General features: G+C 47.2%; 1 protein-coding gene across 3 annotated transcripts in view; it reads left to right on the top strand.

Moving 5' to 3' along the window:
* CCDC30 (coiled-coil domain containing 30) overlaps positions 1 to 9,607 on the top strand; it is a 58,735-nt gene extending 49,128 nt beyond the window's left edge. For 2 of the 3 annotated variants that reach the window (XM_077250212.1, XM_077250213.1), the window contains 6 exons: positions 3,246 to 3,367; positions 3,595 to 3,736; positions 4,625 to 4,761; positions 5,020 to 5,134; positions 7,114 to 7,175; positions 9,113 to 9,607. In XM_077250212.1, the coding sequence (XP_077106327.1) occupies positions 3,246 to 3,367; positions 3,595 to 3,736; positions 4,625 to 4,761; positions 5,020 to 5,134; positions 7,114 to 7,175; positions 9,113 to 9,323 (789 nt within the window). In that variant the 3' untranslated portion in view covers positions 9,324 to 9,607. The remainder of the gene's footprint in view (positions 1 to 3,245; positions 3,368 to 3,594; positions 3,737 to 4,624; positions 4,762 to 5,019; positions 5,135 to 7,113; positions 7,176 to 9,112) is intronic. The other variant, XM_077250214.1, reaches the window with a different exon arrangement.
* Positions 9,608 to 14,382: the final 4,775 nt, after the last annotated feature.

Genomic DNA, 14,382 nt, shown 5'->3' with positions numbered 1-14,382 from the left:
CATCCTAATCGCACCGGACTGGCCCAGACGTACATTGTACGCCGACATTGTACAACTTACAGCAGATGCCCCCTGGCGCCTCCCCAACCGCTCGGATCTTCTATCACAAGGCCCGTTCTACCACGAGAACTCAGGGGCCCTCAATTTGATGGCGTGGCCCTTGAAACCTGGGTTCTAACCCAGGCAGGGCTCTCGCCAGACGTTATTGGGACCATGATCAGGACACGGAAGCCAGCTTCTGCCAAGATCTATTGAGGTACCTGGAAAGCTTTCTTTACCTGGTGCGAATCTCGTGGCCAGACCCCATTCCCTTATTCCCTTCCCAAACTACTTCGTTTTCTCCAATCGGGTCTGGAGGCCAGGCTGTCCCTGGGCTCGCTTAAGAGCCAGGTGTCAGCCCTCTCAGTGCTCTTTCAAAGGCGCATTGCTACCAAGCCGCAAGTAAGGACATTCCTTCAGGGGGTTTCCCAATTGGTTCCCCCACTACAGACGACCACTAGAAACGTGGGACCTCAACCTGGTCCTGACAGCATTGCAGGAACCACCCTTCGAACCTCTTAAGGAAGTCCCGCTCCGCCTTCTATCCCAGGAGGTGGTTTTCCTGGTGGCAATCACCTCGCTACTCAGGGTGTCTGAACTGACAGCAATCTCCTGCAGACGGCCCTTCCTGGCTTTTCACCAGGACAAGGTAGTTCTCCGTACGGTCCCATCCTTCCTTCCGAAGGTTGTGTCCAATTTCCACCTCAATGAGGAAATCTCTCTCCCCTCCCTTTGTCTGGTTCCGGTTCATAGAGTGGAGAAGGCTCTGCATACGCTTGACCTTGTCAGGGCATTGCGTATATATGTGTCTAGGACTGCGTCCTTCCGGAGGTCTGAGTCTCTTTTCCTTCTTCCGGAAGGCGGCCGCAAGGGTCTGCCAGCTTCCATAGCTACCCTTGCCAGGTGGATCACATCCACCATACAAGAGGCCTACCGCCTTAAGAATTCTCCTCTTCCAGCCGGTATTACGGCACACTCTACACGGGCGGTAGGGGCCTCCTGGGCCATTTGGCACCAGGCTTCTGCACAACAAGTGTGTAAGGCGGCCACTTGGACTAGCCCACACTCGGTTACTAAACACTACAGGGTTCATACCCAGTCCTCAGCGGACGCAAGCCTGGGTAGATGTGTTCTGCAGGCGGCGGTGCCCTAAGTATAGGGGCCTGTCTGCTCAATATTCATCCATTGCTTCCCACCCAGGGACTGCTTTGGGACGTCCCATGGTCCTGTGTCCCCCAATGAGGTGACAGAGTAAAGGAGATTTTTGTGTACTCACCATAAAATCTCTTTCTCTTAGCCTCTAATTGGGGGACCCAGCTCCCACCCTGTTGCCCTTTACGGGCCGTTGTTACTGTTGAGTTCTCATATTGTTCTTTGAGCTCGTACATAGTGGCCTTCTTATAGGCAATGTCTATGTTATTCATGTTACGTTCCTCCTACTGCTTTTGCACAAAACTGGAGAAGGCTGACGCCGTCCAGGGGTGTATACTGCAGAGGAGGAGCCACCGTTAATCTTTTTCAGATTATGCATAGTGTCGCCTCCTAGTGGACAGCTGCATATCACCCATGGTCCTGTGTCCCCCAATTAGAGGCTAAGAGAAAGAGATTTTACGGTGAGTACACAAAAATCTCCTTTTTTTTCTTTATTGCTTCATTGGGGGTAACACAAGTAACCATGGGTGTATGCTTCTGTCACTAGGAATTAGCTCCTCAGCGGTGTACACCCCACCGGCGCAAAGCTCGTTAGTTAAAGCTTAGCGTCAGAAGGAGGCAGACCTGGATCTGATCCCAGATCCATCTTTTCCTTTTCAAGTCACCCTGTTGTGTTTTATTAATCCTTTCCCCTTTTTTCAGTTTTTTTTCCTACAGGGTAATGGTGTAATTTCTCACCCTGTTTTCCTGCACACGAGCGATCGAGAGAGCAGTGTGGTGTCACCCACATCGCCCACGCTCGTGTGCGCATGGCAGGACCTTACCCCCTGTCACTTCACGGTATTTCAGGGCGATTCCAGGTGTTCGGTCCTTTCCTGTTTCACACCCCAGCCCTTTTCTTCAGAGCAAGCCGAGAGGAAGATGGTGGTCACTTGCTAGTTGCCCGTCTTGGACCCTGACAGTGCGGGAAGGAGGATACCCATTTTATCCCAGTGACCCCCTTTCTCATCAGGGTGCTCCTGATACCATCCTCGTATAAGTGAAAGAGTCGGGACTCATGTTTCAAGGAATTGTCCCTCCTCCTTCCCACAGTCCCTCTGTAAGGTGGCAGAGGCGCATCGATGGGCCTTCACTCTGGGCACGCCCCTTTCCCCGGCGCCCCAGTCAGTCAGTGCGCAACTTCCTGCTCATGTGGTTTTTCTTCTCCAATGAGAGAGATCGTCTCTCCCTCCCCCGGTGGCTGGTCGACTGTCCTCGCGCTTTTCAGGCCTATCACAGGGCTTTTTTTCTACTGGTCATTCCACGCCCTCAGACCAATCAGCGAGCAAGTGCTCTGCACACTTTTGCGAGGTTCCACAGAGTTCATGCCCATGCTTCAGCTGATGCAGGCCTGTTATTGTTACTTCTCCTACTGCTTTTTCACTAACTGACGAGCCTTGTACCAGTCGGTGGGTGTACACTGCTGAGAAGGAGCTAATTCTTTTTTGCATAGTGTCAGCCCCCTAGTGACAACAGCATACACCCATAGTTACCTGTGTCCCCAAATGAAGACTCCAAGAAAGAGATTTTAAGGTAAGTACCAAAAATACTTCTATTGTTGCTATTAACACTTAGCAATAAATCAGTTAAAAATGGATGATTACCTGATAAGAAACAGTTGTATTCCGTTTTTCATAGTTTTGATGGACTCTCATACGCTCAAATCTGAGCAAACTGATGAGAATCGGACATGCACTGGTTTTAGTAGTTACTGAGCTTTTTATTCACCCGAGTATCCACCATAACCCCGGTGTTTGTTGATTGACGTGACATCGACCACGCTGCAGCCAATCCATGGGCTCAGCCAATGTAGATTGCACTTCTGCTGAGCTCAGCAATTGGGTGCAGCGTCGTCGGCGTGACTTCACGGCTGCAGCCGATTAGTCAGGACATGAGTATGGGTTTTAAAAAAGGACAGGACGCAGATGAGAAAAGACGGACATATGAATGTAGCCAAAGTGACATTACTTTATGCCTCACAGTTTTGTGTCACACTCTTGTGTCCTGTTTTTTAGCGGACACACTTGGAGAAAAATAATCAGAAGCTTTTGGAAGAACTGTCTCAAGTACAAGAAGAAAAGGAGCAGCTACACAAGGAATATAATAAACTATCTAAACAGCTGGATGACTATATCAGGTAAGATGGCAGGTACTTTGGGGAGAGCCACTGATCTTTCCCTCCAGTGGAAGGTGCTTTTGTTGGGCAGCGATCCTTGCTCCACTCTCTCTGTCATAGATGTCCATAGAAGAAATACCAAACTCCTACAACTCTTGTGTTGTACGAATGTGGCGATATTATCACCTTAACTTTAGATCCTCTGTATTAAATGTAAGTAAAAGCTTTAACCTTTGTATTATTACCAGGAAATATAATGAACGGCAGCTTCGATATAAGGCCAAACTCGGCCAAGCAAAGGAGACTCACTTACGTGAAACGAACCATAGGGACCTGCGCATTAAAGAGCTGGAAATGGAGCTGGTCTTCAGCCGAAGCCAGGCAGAGAAGGTAATAAAAGGCTTCTGACATACTGAAATTTTTCTTAATCACATTGTACTACACTGTACAGAAGATGTCTGCCGGATCAGACCTTGACAGTGCAAAGGAAACTGACTGGAGAGCCCACATTGATCTTGTTTCGGCTGAAGGGTACCTATTGTTCTACAAAACTTTTGACGTGATGTGGCAATAGTTTTTATCGGCGCTGAGACCCCCACTAATCCCTAACACAAAAGCACAGGCACTCGGCTGAGAGCTGTGCCCCATAAGGACCCGGCCAATGCTCAGGGCTGAACATACGAGGTGCAGAGTCTATGCATCGCTTGTTCAGCTCTCCGAGGAGGACCAATTAAGGCTCAGCACAGTGCTCATCTCAGCACCTTCATTTTAGCAATCAGAATCAAAACATTCACTGATTAAAACTTTTGACCTGTCGCTATGATGTGAAAAGTTTTATGCCAAGATCTTTGCACTTTAACATGTGACTTCAAAGCAAATCAAAATTGTCTGAGTTACGGTGATGGAACATGTTAAAGTGCAAAGATCCTGATCTAAAACTTTTCACATCATAGCGACTAGTCAGAAGTTTTGATCACTGAGTGTTCGGGTTTAAAGATCCTCTCTGATTGCAAAAATGGAGGCGCTGAGATGAGCGCTATGTCCCAATCAGTCCCAGGGACACCATAACAGCCTTATAGCACACATTTCTAAATGGTGACCCCAATACTATGAGTATTTTACACATGATGTCCAGTGCCACTATATTTCTACACGGTTGTGTGAACTTGTTAAAGCCTTCCCCTCTTACAGACACTGAAACATTAGCAAACAAAGAAGAATGAGCCCATGGACCATGCCAACTCTGCATCATGAGTTCTTGCCATTTTCTTCCAATAGGAACAGCAATGGATCAATAGGATCACAGCCGACAATGAGAATCTACATGAGGAGAAGAGACATTTGCTCCAGAAGATCACAGAATGTGAAGCGTCAGACAGAAATCACAAGTGGAAACTGCTGTCAGTGCAGAACAGGTAGAGATCGATGTTACGTTAGGATGGTCACGCCTGGATAGAAGCCACCGGTACTGATGGGTCACACGTGCCCATACTATATCCATTTGTTGCACTGACAAAAATGCAGCACGGTCACCTCTTACCCTCTAACTCTCCAGACGTGCTCAGTACGGCGAGCGTTAAGTTAATGGCCGGTTATTCTTCAGACATGATTGGAAGGGTATTTTTTTGCTGTAAAGATTGTTCATACATAAAGTATATTTGTCTTTATTACAGGGCAGATATCCTAGATGAAGAGAACAGACAACTGCAGGAAAGTCTACTCCAACTGTACAATCAAGTGGCATCACTGGAACGAGTATTAAAGAAACTGCAAACGTTCAACCTTGTTGTAAGTGAGAGTGTACGAAGCATAAGGACACCCAGCAGTGCAAGGAACCCCAATAGTCACCTCCTTCTGGTTTAGTGGGGTCTGCTCACATCAGAAGCAATAGGACGGCCCATTATACTTCAGCTTTTTAGACCCTTGGAAAAAAGTGAGATATCATAGAATGTAAACGTTGGCAGGGACCTCCAGGGTCTTCGCACCCACCCCCTGCTCAATAATAAACCATCTCAGACTTCCATTGAAGGAGAACTCACCACCTCGAGTGGCAGCCTGTTCCACTCATTGATCAGCCTCACTGTCAAAAAATGTAAGCCTTTTAGGATTTTATAATATACTAGATGGTAGCCCGATTCTAACGCATCGGGTATTCTAGAATATGTATGTAGTTTGTTTATGAAGATTTTAGAATAATACATTGAATACACAGGATTCGGCCGGCCGCGACCAATTAGCGAAGCGTGGTTCAAATCCCGAGCCAATTCGCGGCCAGACTGCGCCTGTCGCTGATTGTTCGCGGCCGGCCATGTAGTATATAACAGCCCACGGAGTATATAGCACAGCCCACGGAGTATATAGCACAGCCACGTAGTATATTGCACAGCCACATAGTATATAGCACAGCCACGTAGTATATAACATAGCCCACGGAGTATATAGCACAGCCACGTAGTATATAGCACAGCCCACGGAGTGTATAACAGCCCACATAGCATATAATACAGCCACGTAAGTTATAACAGCCCACGTAACATATAACACAGCTCACGTAGTATATAACAGCCCACACGCGCAGTATATAACACAGCCCACGTAGTGTATGACACAGGCCATGTAGTGTATGACACAGGCCACGTAGTGTACGACACAGGCCACGTAGTACATAGCACAGCCCACGTAGTATATAGCACAGCCCTCGCAGTATATTACATAGCCCACGTAGTACGTTGCACAGCCCACGTAGTACATTGCACAGCCCACGTAGTACATTGCACAGCCTACGTAGTATATTGCACAGCCCACGTAGTATATTGCACAGCCCATGTAGTATATTGCACAGGCCACGCAGTATATCGCACAGGCCACGTAGTATATTGCACAGCCCACGCAGTATATAGCACAGCCCACGTAGTGTATTGCACAGCCCATGTAGTATATTGCACAGCCCATGTGGTATATTGCACAGGCCACGCAGTATATCGCACAAGCCACGCAGTATATCGCACAGCCCACGCAGTATATTGCACAGCCCACGTAGTATATTGCAAAGCCCACGCAGTATATAGCAATGTGGGCATCATATCCCTGTTAAAAAAAGGAATTAAAATAAAAAATAGTTATATATTCACCTTCCGTTGGCCCCGGATCCAGGCGAAGCGTTTACTGATGCTCCTCGCGTGCTCCGGTCCCAAGAGTGCATTGCGATCTCGCGAGATGATGACGTAGCGGTCTCGCGAGACCGCTACGTCATCATCTCGTGAGACCGCAATGCATGGAGTGGTCACCGGAGCGTCGCGAGGAGCGGGAAAGGCCGGTTCTGGATCCGAGGGGCCGACGGACGGTGAGTATATAACTATTTTTTATTTTTTTAATTATTTTTAACATTAGATCTTTTTACTATTGATGCCGCATAGACAGCATCAATAGTAAAAAGTTGGTCACACAGGGTTAATAGCAGCGGTTACGGAGTGCGTTACCCGTGGCATAACGCGGTCCGTTACTGCTGCCATTAACCCTGTGTGAGCGCTGAGTGCAGGGGAGTATGGAGCGGGCACTGACTACGGGGAGTAAGGAGCGGCCATTTTGCCGCCGGACTGTGCCCGTCGCTGATTGGCCGTGGCTGTTTTGCCGCGACCAATCAGCGACTTGGATTTCCATGACAGACAGAGGCCGCGACCAATGAATATCCGTGACAGACAGACGGAAGTGACCCTTAGACAATTATATAGTAGATTACTTTCCCTGTTTCTTTTCTTCTGTCTTAGGATATTACAAAGGTAATGTCCCCTGAATGTCTGCTAAGACCAGATGCGATATTAAATCACAGGTGAGAATAAAACACAACTGTCATTTAAAGTGGAACGGGCTGTGGGGAAAGCGCACACAATAAGGTGACCCTATTTGTAGGGAATCTGTCTGCAGGTTTTTGCCATGAAATCTGAATACAGCTGGAGACAGACGCTGAAGCACAGAATTCAGGGATGTGTCACTTGTCAAAGTTAGTGCCATTATTTACTAACTGTGAAGGATTTATCACTAAGAAATTAACATCACTAAACTAGCCGGCAACGCCCCCTGTGATAAGCAGCTCACTGTATATGGAGTTTGCACATACAGTTACTGATGTGGGCGGGGTTAGCTGTGATGTGGGTGGGGTTAGTTGTGATGAGGCGGGGCTAGCTTTTTCAGCTCTGCTTCATTCTAAATCTAGAAGCTCTGTGTGAGAACGCCTGCACCCAATAAACTAAGTGATACATCGTTGGATTCAGCTTCTGTTTGCCTACGTTATGCTGCTCTCAGATGAGGTAGCAAAAACCGTGCTGACAGATTCCCTTTTAGGAGGAAGACAAAGATGGTGAAGTCATTTCTCACTTAGAGGATCGGGGGTGCCCTTGTTAAACGATCCATCTGCTGTTCTCTTGTGGCTGGGGATAGTCACCAGGTAAATGTCCAATAAAGGAATAAAAAACACTTTAAATTAGGCTACACTGGTTGGAGAAGATGACTTGCTGCAAAGGAAAGTGAAAAAGGTTCTTTTACTAGGACAACACGTTAAGTATTTACTGGATATACCTTACAATCGTAGTGCTTTTGTTTATTTGGGTGCCTCTTTACGTTGACCTCTACTCTAGGTCTCATATTATAAATCTGGAAATCCGCAACGCACCCTATAATCACATAGAATGTGATGGGGGGGTTGAATATCCCTTTTTCCAATGTTTTGTACTATACTTAGATGCAGAACTATATTTTAGGTCTATTGTCGATAACTCTTGCAAAAAGCCATATACAATCCAATTAGACTGAGGTAGAAAAACAATGAGGAAATTATTTCCTGCTTGTCTTATTACTTTTAGCAACAAATATGGTCACATAAGGCATGTTCTCGAAATATGGAGGTATGACCCTGCCCTAAATAAGCATTAGAAAACCAATGTAAAGGTCATAGAGAGGGTTGGGCATACATAGAAATCATGGGGCCCCATAATAGAAGTTCTAATTGGCCCCTCCGCCCATAAAGAAAAAATATATATATTCCGCGGGATCACAGGAGGCAATATCACACAGCTTTGTGGTCCTTACAAAGTAATCTTTATCCGATTGAAGCCCGTAGATTGCCTTCCCATTGTATTCCACCGAAACATGGTATCATACCCCCACAGTGAATTCCTCCACACACACACACGATATGATGACCCTACTGTACACCCCTCCCCCGGCAAAGTCTGGTGACCCCAACACAGTATGATGCCCCAAATGGGACCCCCACACAGCCCTTCTTACAGAATAATGGGTTTCCATACAGTATAATGGCCCCCACAAACCTCCACACAGTACGATGTCCCCTACACAACCCTTCACACTGTATAATGGCCCCCACTAGCCCTCTAAAGAGAATAATGGGTCCCTACAGTTTGATAGACCCTACATAAACATTCACATTGTATATGCTGAGACATCAGAGCTCAGAAACAGAGGGAGAATGATGGAGGACTGTCAAACGGCCCCCTCTTCCACCATTGCTTTTAACTGTATTGGGCATTACAATGAGTTGTGCTGATTGACAGCATGTGGGATAATAGGCCATAAACCAGGTCAGCTATCCGCAACAAGCTGTCGTCCCAACCGTGATAGCTCAATAATACAGGCAGTGCTGTAACAGTGTCATATACGCGACTAGTTTAGAGGGCATATATAACGCCATCTGTATCATGCTTGAGCTCTGCCATTAGATTTGTCTAATGATTCACATTTTCTTTACAGTTCCATGAAAATTGAACCGCCCACTTCTCCTGTGATGTCAAAAGTAATGGATGCTACAGAGCTTGAACAATCCCCAGAAATCCCAATGACCCTGTCACTATCACACTCTGACACATTGGAAGTTGGATATCTCAATGTGGCTTCCTCTGGTGTCCTCATTACTTCCCTGCAACCATCGGTGACTCCAGAGCCTCGCACTGACAATGTATGAAAAAAATAAAACGGCGACCATTGCATTAGGTTTTGGTCTTTGATGAATACTCTTTAGCCCTATACTGACCGATGGTTCACTCTCTATAGTGATGGCAGACATAGCAATTTGCACCTGGTGGACATTATTCTGATGGATTTAGGTGCCTTTCCTCTCAGAGTATTAATCCTCATGCTGCTACGTGTACAGCGACATTGCACAGACATGAGAACCGCAGTGACACAATGAGGCTGCACATGTTTGTATTTTTATATTAGTTTAATAAAAAGTTGTTGTTTTTTTTTAATCTATTGGCGCCTTTCGCTCTCTGCGAGACTTTACTACCTCTGCAACTCCGGTGGCCATCTTGGTCCACCCTGCCAACACACACACACACACACGGGCTATGGTTTTACATTAAAGGGGCACAACGACTCTGCAACCGGGTAAGGAAGTACTGCATAAAGGTACATGACCAGTATTTCCTGGTCTTAAAGCCGTCGGCTAGCAGGGGCCGCAAGTATTCTAGAGACGTACAGGCGCCTAGAAAACGGAAGTTTCATTTCCTGATCCCTCGCCAATGATTTGCTGAAAACAAGTCTCTGAATATGAATCGGATATTGCCTTGGTTCTGGACTCTCCAGAACTTCAGAAAAGGATGGATTCGCCTATTTATATCCTTAACCAATCTCTGTAGATTGACGAGGACTTCGGTTCTACTCTAGATCACGCAGTTTCCCTCATAAGGAAACTAAACTCCCTCGCAGAGCATTTGCCATTCACCCGGACAGGGAGCGTCCAGATAAGCGATCCACTGGACAGAAACCTCTGCAAGCGTGGTATCCTTTTTCAGCCAATATGCGAACACGCGGGGTGTTCCCTCCCTAAGACGTGATATGCCAAGCCTGGTATGATTCTTAAGGGTGACGGGTCCTAAAGGACACCGATCTCCCCACAACAGCAATAAACGAGCACATGGAGTGTCGCCTTCATGTATCCTCTTCTACAGCCAGGCCTAACGCCGGACAACCAGCCCTGTCCACCCAGGGACCTTACCTCTGTGGATGTACAGAGGCTCCTTTTTTTGGGTCCGAACACCCCCTCTGCATCTCCGCTATTTAGCAGATGATGCAAGAAAGCGGACAATCCCTTTCCACTTCCCTGTTAAGAGGATGGTGGATCGAGGGTTCATCATTTTATCTCCGCACCGTCAAAAGAGAGCGGCGATAGTAAGAGACAGTTTTTCCTCCTTCTGCATGCAGCCCACGCATTCTGCCACTTGGCATATTACCGGGTAGAATCTCCTGTGGTATACCTACCAGTATCCCTACCCAATGGGTCATCAATTAAAAATACAACCGACTGTCAGACAGCAAATCTAGTTCGTTCCGTCTTGCGGTCTCCAGCGCTGTACCCTCCCTTGGCCGCCGCATGTGTTGCTAGAGCAATGGTCTCTTGGTCAGAGACCTTAACTATTTTGATTTCCTATAGACCCAACCAGCAGTGGATCAGTTGTCCAGGACGGTCTAGATCTAAGGGATCTTGGTTCCAAAATGGGGACCAAAAAGTAAGACCAACCCTGAACCTCAAACTTCTACCAAGCTTGACAAGGTCCCCCTTCTTTGGATGGAGTTCCCCCGCTCACCCATTACTTCAATGGAAAAGGGGGAGTTTCTGGCATCCACCGACATTCGGGATGCTTACCTTCAAATTCCTATGTTTTTCCCTCTTCAAAATTCCTTCGCTTTCCCTTTCGCGAACAGCATTTTCAAATCATGACCTTGTCTTTCGGCCTTGCTACCGCACCCAGAGTGTTCGCAGGGGTTATGGCGGTTGTCACGTTCCTCTTGCACCCTAGAGGCGTGGTCGTCCTGCCCTACCTGGTCGACTTTCTAGCCGCTCCTTCATCCCGGCGCTGAGTCATCTATATCTCTTGCGATACCCTCTCTCTCCTGGGCTGGCAGCTAAACTTAGACAAGTTTTTTCCTCATTTCCAGCCCAGCAGATATCCTTTTTGAGGATGATCCTGGAATCTTCCAGAAGTTTGGTGATTCTCCCTTGAGACAAGGCCGTGGCCCTTCAACAGGGAGCTTGCACACTTGTTCACTCATCCCCTCATTCCATTCAATTTGCTAAGAGTGTTCTGAGGAAAATTGGCGACAATGGAAGTGGCTTCCTTCGCTCCTCTCGTTTTCTGCAGGTCAATCAGGCTTTAAGAGGGTAGTTTCTGAGCTCCTTATCCAGGGAAGATCCTTTTTCCCAGTTATTAGCGACTACCGATGCCAGTCCTCTCCTCCTGATCATTGTTCTGGGGATCAGAACGGTACAGCTAGTTCTATAGCAGGTCCACTGCCTTCTGGCGGGTCACCCCATCCGATTCAATCGGACAATCCCACGTCTGTGCCATATGTCAATCATCTAGCAGGTACCCACGGTCAGGGGTCATGGCCGAGGTTCCTCACATTCTCTGTTGGGCCACGATCTATCATCTGGTGATCTCGGCACTACACATCTCAGGTGTAGAACTCTGGACGGCGGACACAATCAGGGTCCCGCCTCATGCGAGTGGAAACTTCACCTGGAAGTCTTCCATCATATCCGTCTTCTCTGGAGCACTCCAGATGTAGGTCGGATGGCATCCAGACTGAAGGCCAATGTACTCTAAGTTCATGGTTCGGTCTCCAGGTCCAAAAGCCATCGCAGTGCATGCTCTAGTTCTTCCATGGTACCAGTTTCCTTCACCCCTCTTCCACTACTTTTGAGATCTTTTCGGAAGCAGGAAGGGCCCCAGTGATCCTGGGAGATCCGCACTGACCATGTCAGGTTTTTTCTCGTTTGCTGAACTAGTATTTTTCTGTCTTATTGCAACAAAACTGCAAATATGGACTTCCTCGCAGGGAGTCTTCACATGTGGTTCTTCCCTATCCCATACCATTAGATCTTTGGGACCTTAATGATCCTGGGAGTCTTACAGTAGACTCCTTTTGATCTGGACAGTCTTTACTATCAGGGAACATCGCCCTTTTTTCTCTGCGATCTCCTCATCCTGACGAGTCTTCGGAGCTAGCCGCTCTGTTCTTTCAGACCTTTTTCCCTTATTACCATCAAGGCAACGTTGTCTACAGGCAATCCCCATCCCTTGTTACCAAGGTGGTATTGTTTTCCCACAGTTATGAGGGCATCGTTCTTCCCTCATCTCTTTCGGCAGCAGTCCACATAATGGAATGGGTTCCCCATATTCTGGACGTGGTGAGTGCTCTGAGTAGGAATGTCTCGAGGACGGCGTCCTTCCAAAGGTTGGACACTTTATTTTGGATACCTCACTGTAAGAGGACTGCTTCCTGACGGTTACAGGAAGGGTTTAGCCGTTTCATCGGCCATGTTAGCTTGGTGGATTTGTTACACCATCCAGGAATTCTTTAGTGTTAAATGTCAGCCTATCTCCCTGTCCATCAAGGTTTCTTGGATTCTAGGCACCAGGCATCAGCACAGCACGACTGCAAGCGTGCGGGTTCGTCCAGTCCACAGGCATTATTGAAGCACTATAATTCCCAGACTTTCACAGATGTGAGTCTGGGCAGGTGGACTCTGCAGGCTGCAGTGTCGCACTTGTAAGTAGCGGTTACACAGGGCCTGATCTGATGTTGTCCCCACCCAGAGACTGCTTTGGGACGTCCCACGGTCTGTGTCCCCCAATGAGGCGTAGGAGAAATAGGGATAATAATAATAATAATAATAATAATTTTTATTTATATAGCGCCAACATATTCCGCAGCGCTTTACAACTTATAGAGGGGACTTGTACAGACAATAGACTTTACAGCATAGCAGAAATCACAGTTCAAAATAGATACCAGGAGGAATGAGGGCCCTGCTCGCAAGCTTACAAACTATGAGGAAAAGGGGAGACACGAGAGGTGGATGGTAACAATTGCTTTAGTTATTTGGACCAGCCATAGTGTAAGGCTCGGGTGTTCATGTAAAGCTGCATGAACCAGTTATCAGCCTAAGTATGTAGCAGTACAGACACAGAGGGCTATTAACTGCATAAAGTGTATGAGAACATGATGCAAGGAACCTGATTATGTGTTTTTTTTTTTTTTCTATTTTTAATAGGCCACACAGGGATAGTTAGGTTAATGCGTTGAGGCGGTAGGCCAGTCTGAACAAATGCGTTTTTAGGGCACGCTTAAAACTGTGGGGATTGGGGATTAATCGTATTAACCTAGGTAGTGCATTCCAAAGAATCGGCGCAGCACGTGTAAAGTCTTGGAGACGGGAGTGGGAGGTTCTGATTATTGAGGATGCTAACCTGAGGTCATTAGCGGAGTGGAGAGCACAGGTAGGGTGGTAGACTGAGACCAGAGAGGAGATGTAGGGTGGTGCTGAGCCATGGAGTGCTTTGTGGATGAGGGTAGTAGTTTTGTACTGGATTCTGGAGTGGATGGGTAGCCAGTGTAATGACTGGCACAAGGTAGAGGCATCGGTGTAACGGTTGTTGAGGAATATGATCCTGGCAGCAGCATTCAGGACAGATTGGAGCGGGGAGAGTTTGGTAAGAGGGAGGCCGATTAGTAGAGAGTTACAATAGTCCAGACGGGAATGAATAAGAGAAACAGTAAGAGTTTTTGCAGAGTCGAAAGTAAGAAAAGGGCGAATTCTAGAAATGTTTTTGAGATGCAGATAAGAAGAGCGAGCCAGTGATCGGATGTGGGGGGTGAATGAAAGCTCGGAATCAAGGATGACCCCAAGGCAGCGGGCATGTTGCTTTGGAGTAATGATTGAACCGCACACGGAGATGGCAATGTCAGGCAAAGGTAGGTTAGTAGAGGGAGAGAACACGAGGAGTTCAGTTTTTGACAGGTTCAGTTTCAGATAGAGGGAGGACATGATGTTAGAGACAGCGGTAAGACAATCACTGGTGTTTTCTAAGAAGGTCGGAGTGAAAGCAGGAGAAGAGGTGTATAATTGGGTGCCATCAGCATAGAGATGGTACTGGAAACCAAATCTACTGATTGTTTGTCCAATAGGGGCAGTATACAAAGAGAAGAGGAGGGGGCCTAGGACTGATCCTTGAGGA

Source organism: Ranitomeya variabilis, chromosome 4 (assembly GCF_051348905.1).
Source record: "Ranitomeya variabilis isolate aRanVar5 chromosome 4, aRanVar5.hap1, whole genome shotgun sequence".
In the NCBI taxonomy this organism is placed as follows: domain Eukaryota; kingdom Metazoa; phylum Chordata; class Amphibia; order Anura; family Dendrobatidae; genus Ranitomeya; species Ranitomeya variabilis.
This window is presented reverse-complemented; position numbering and strand designations above follow the sequence as displayed.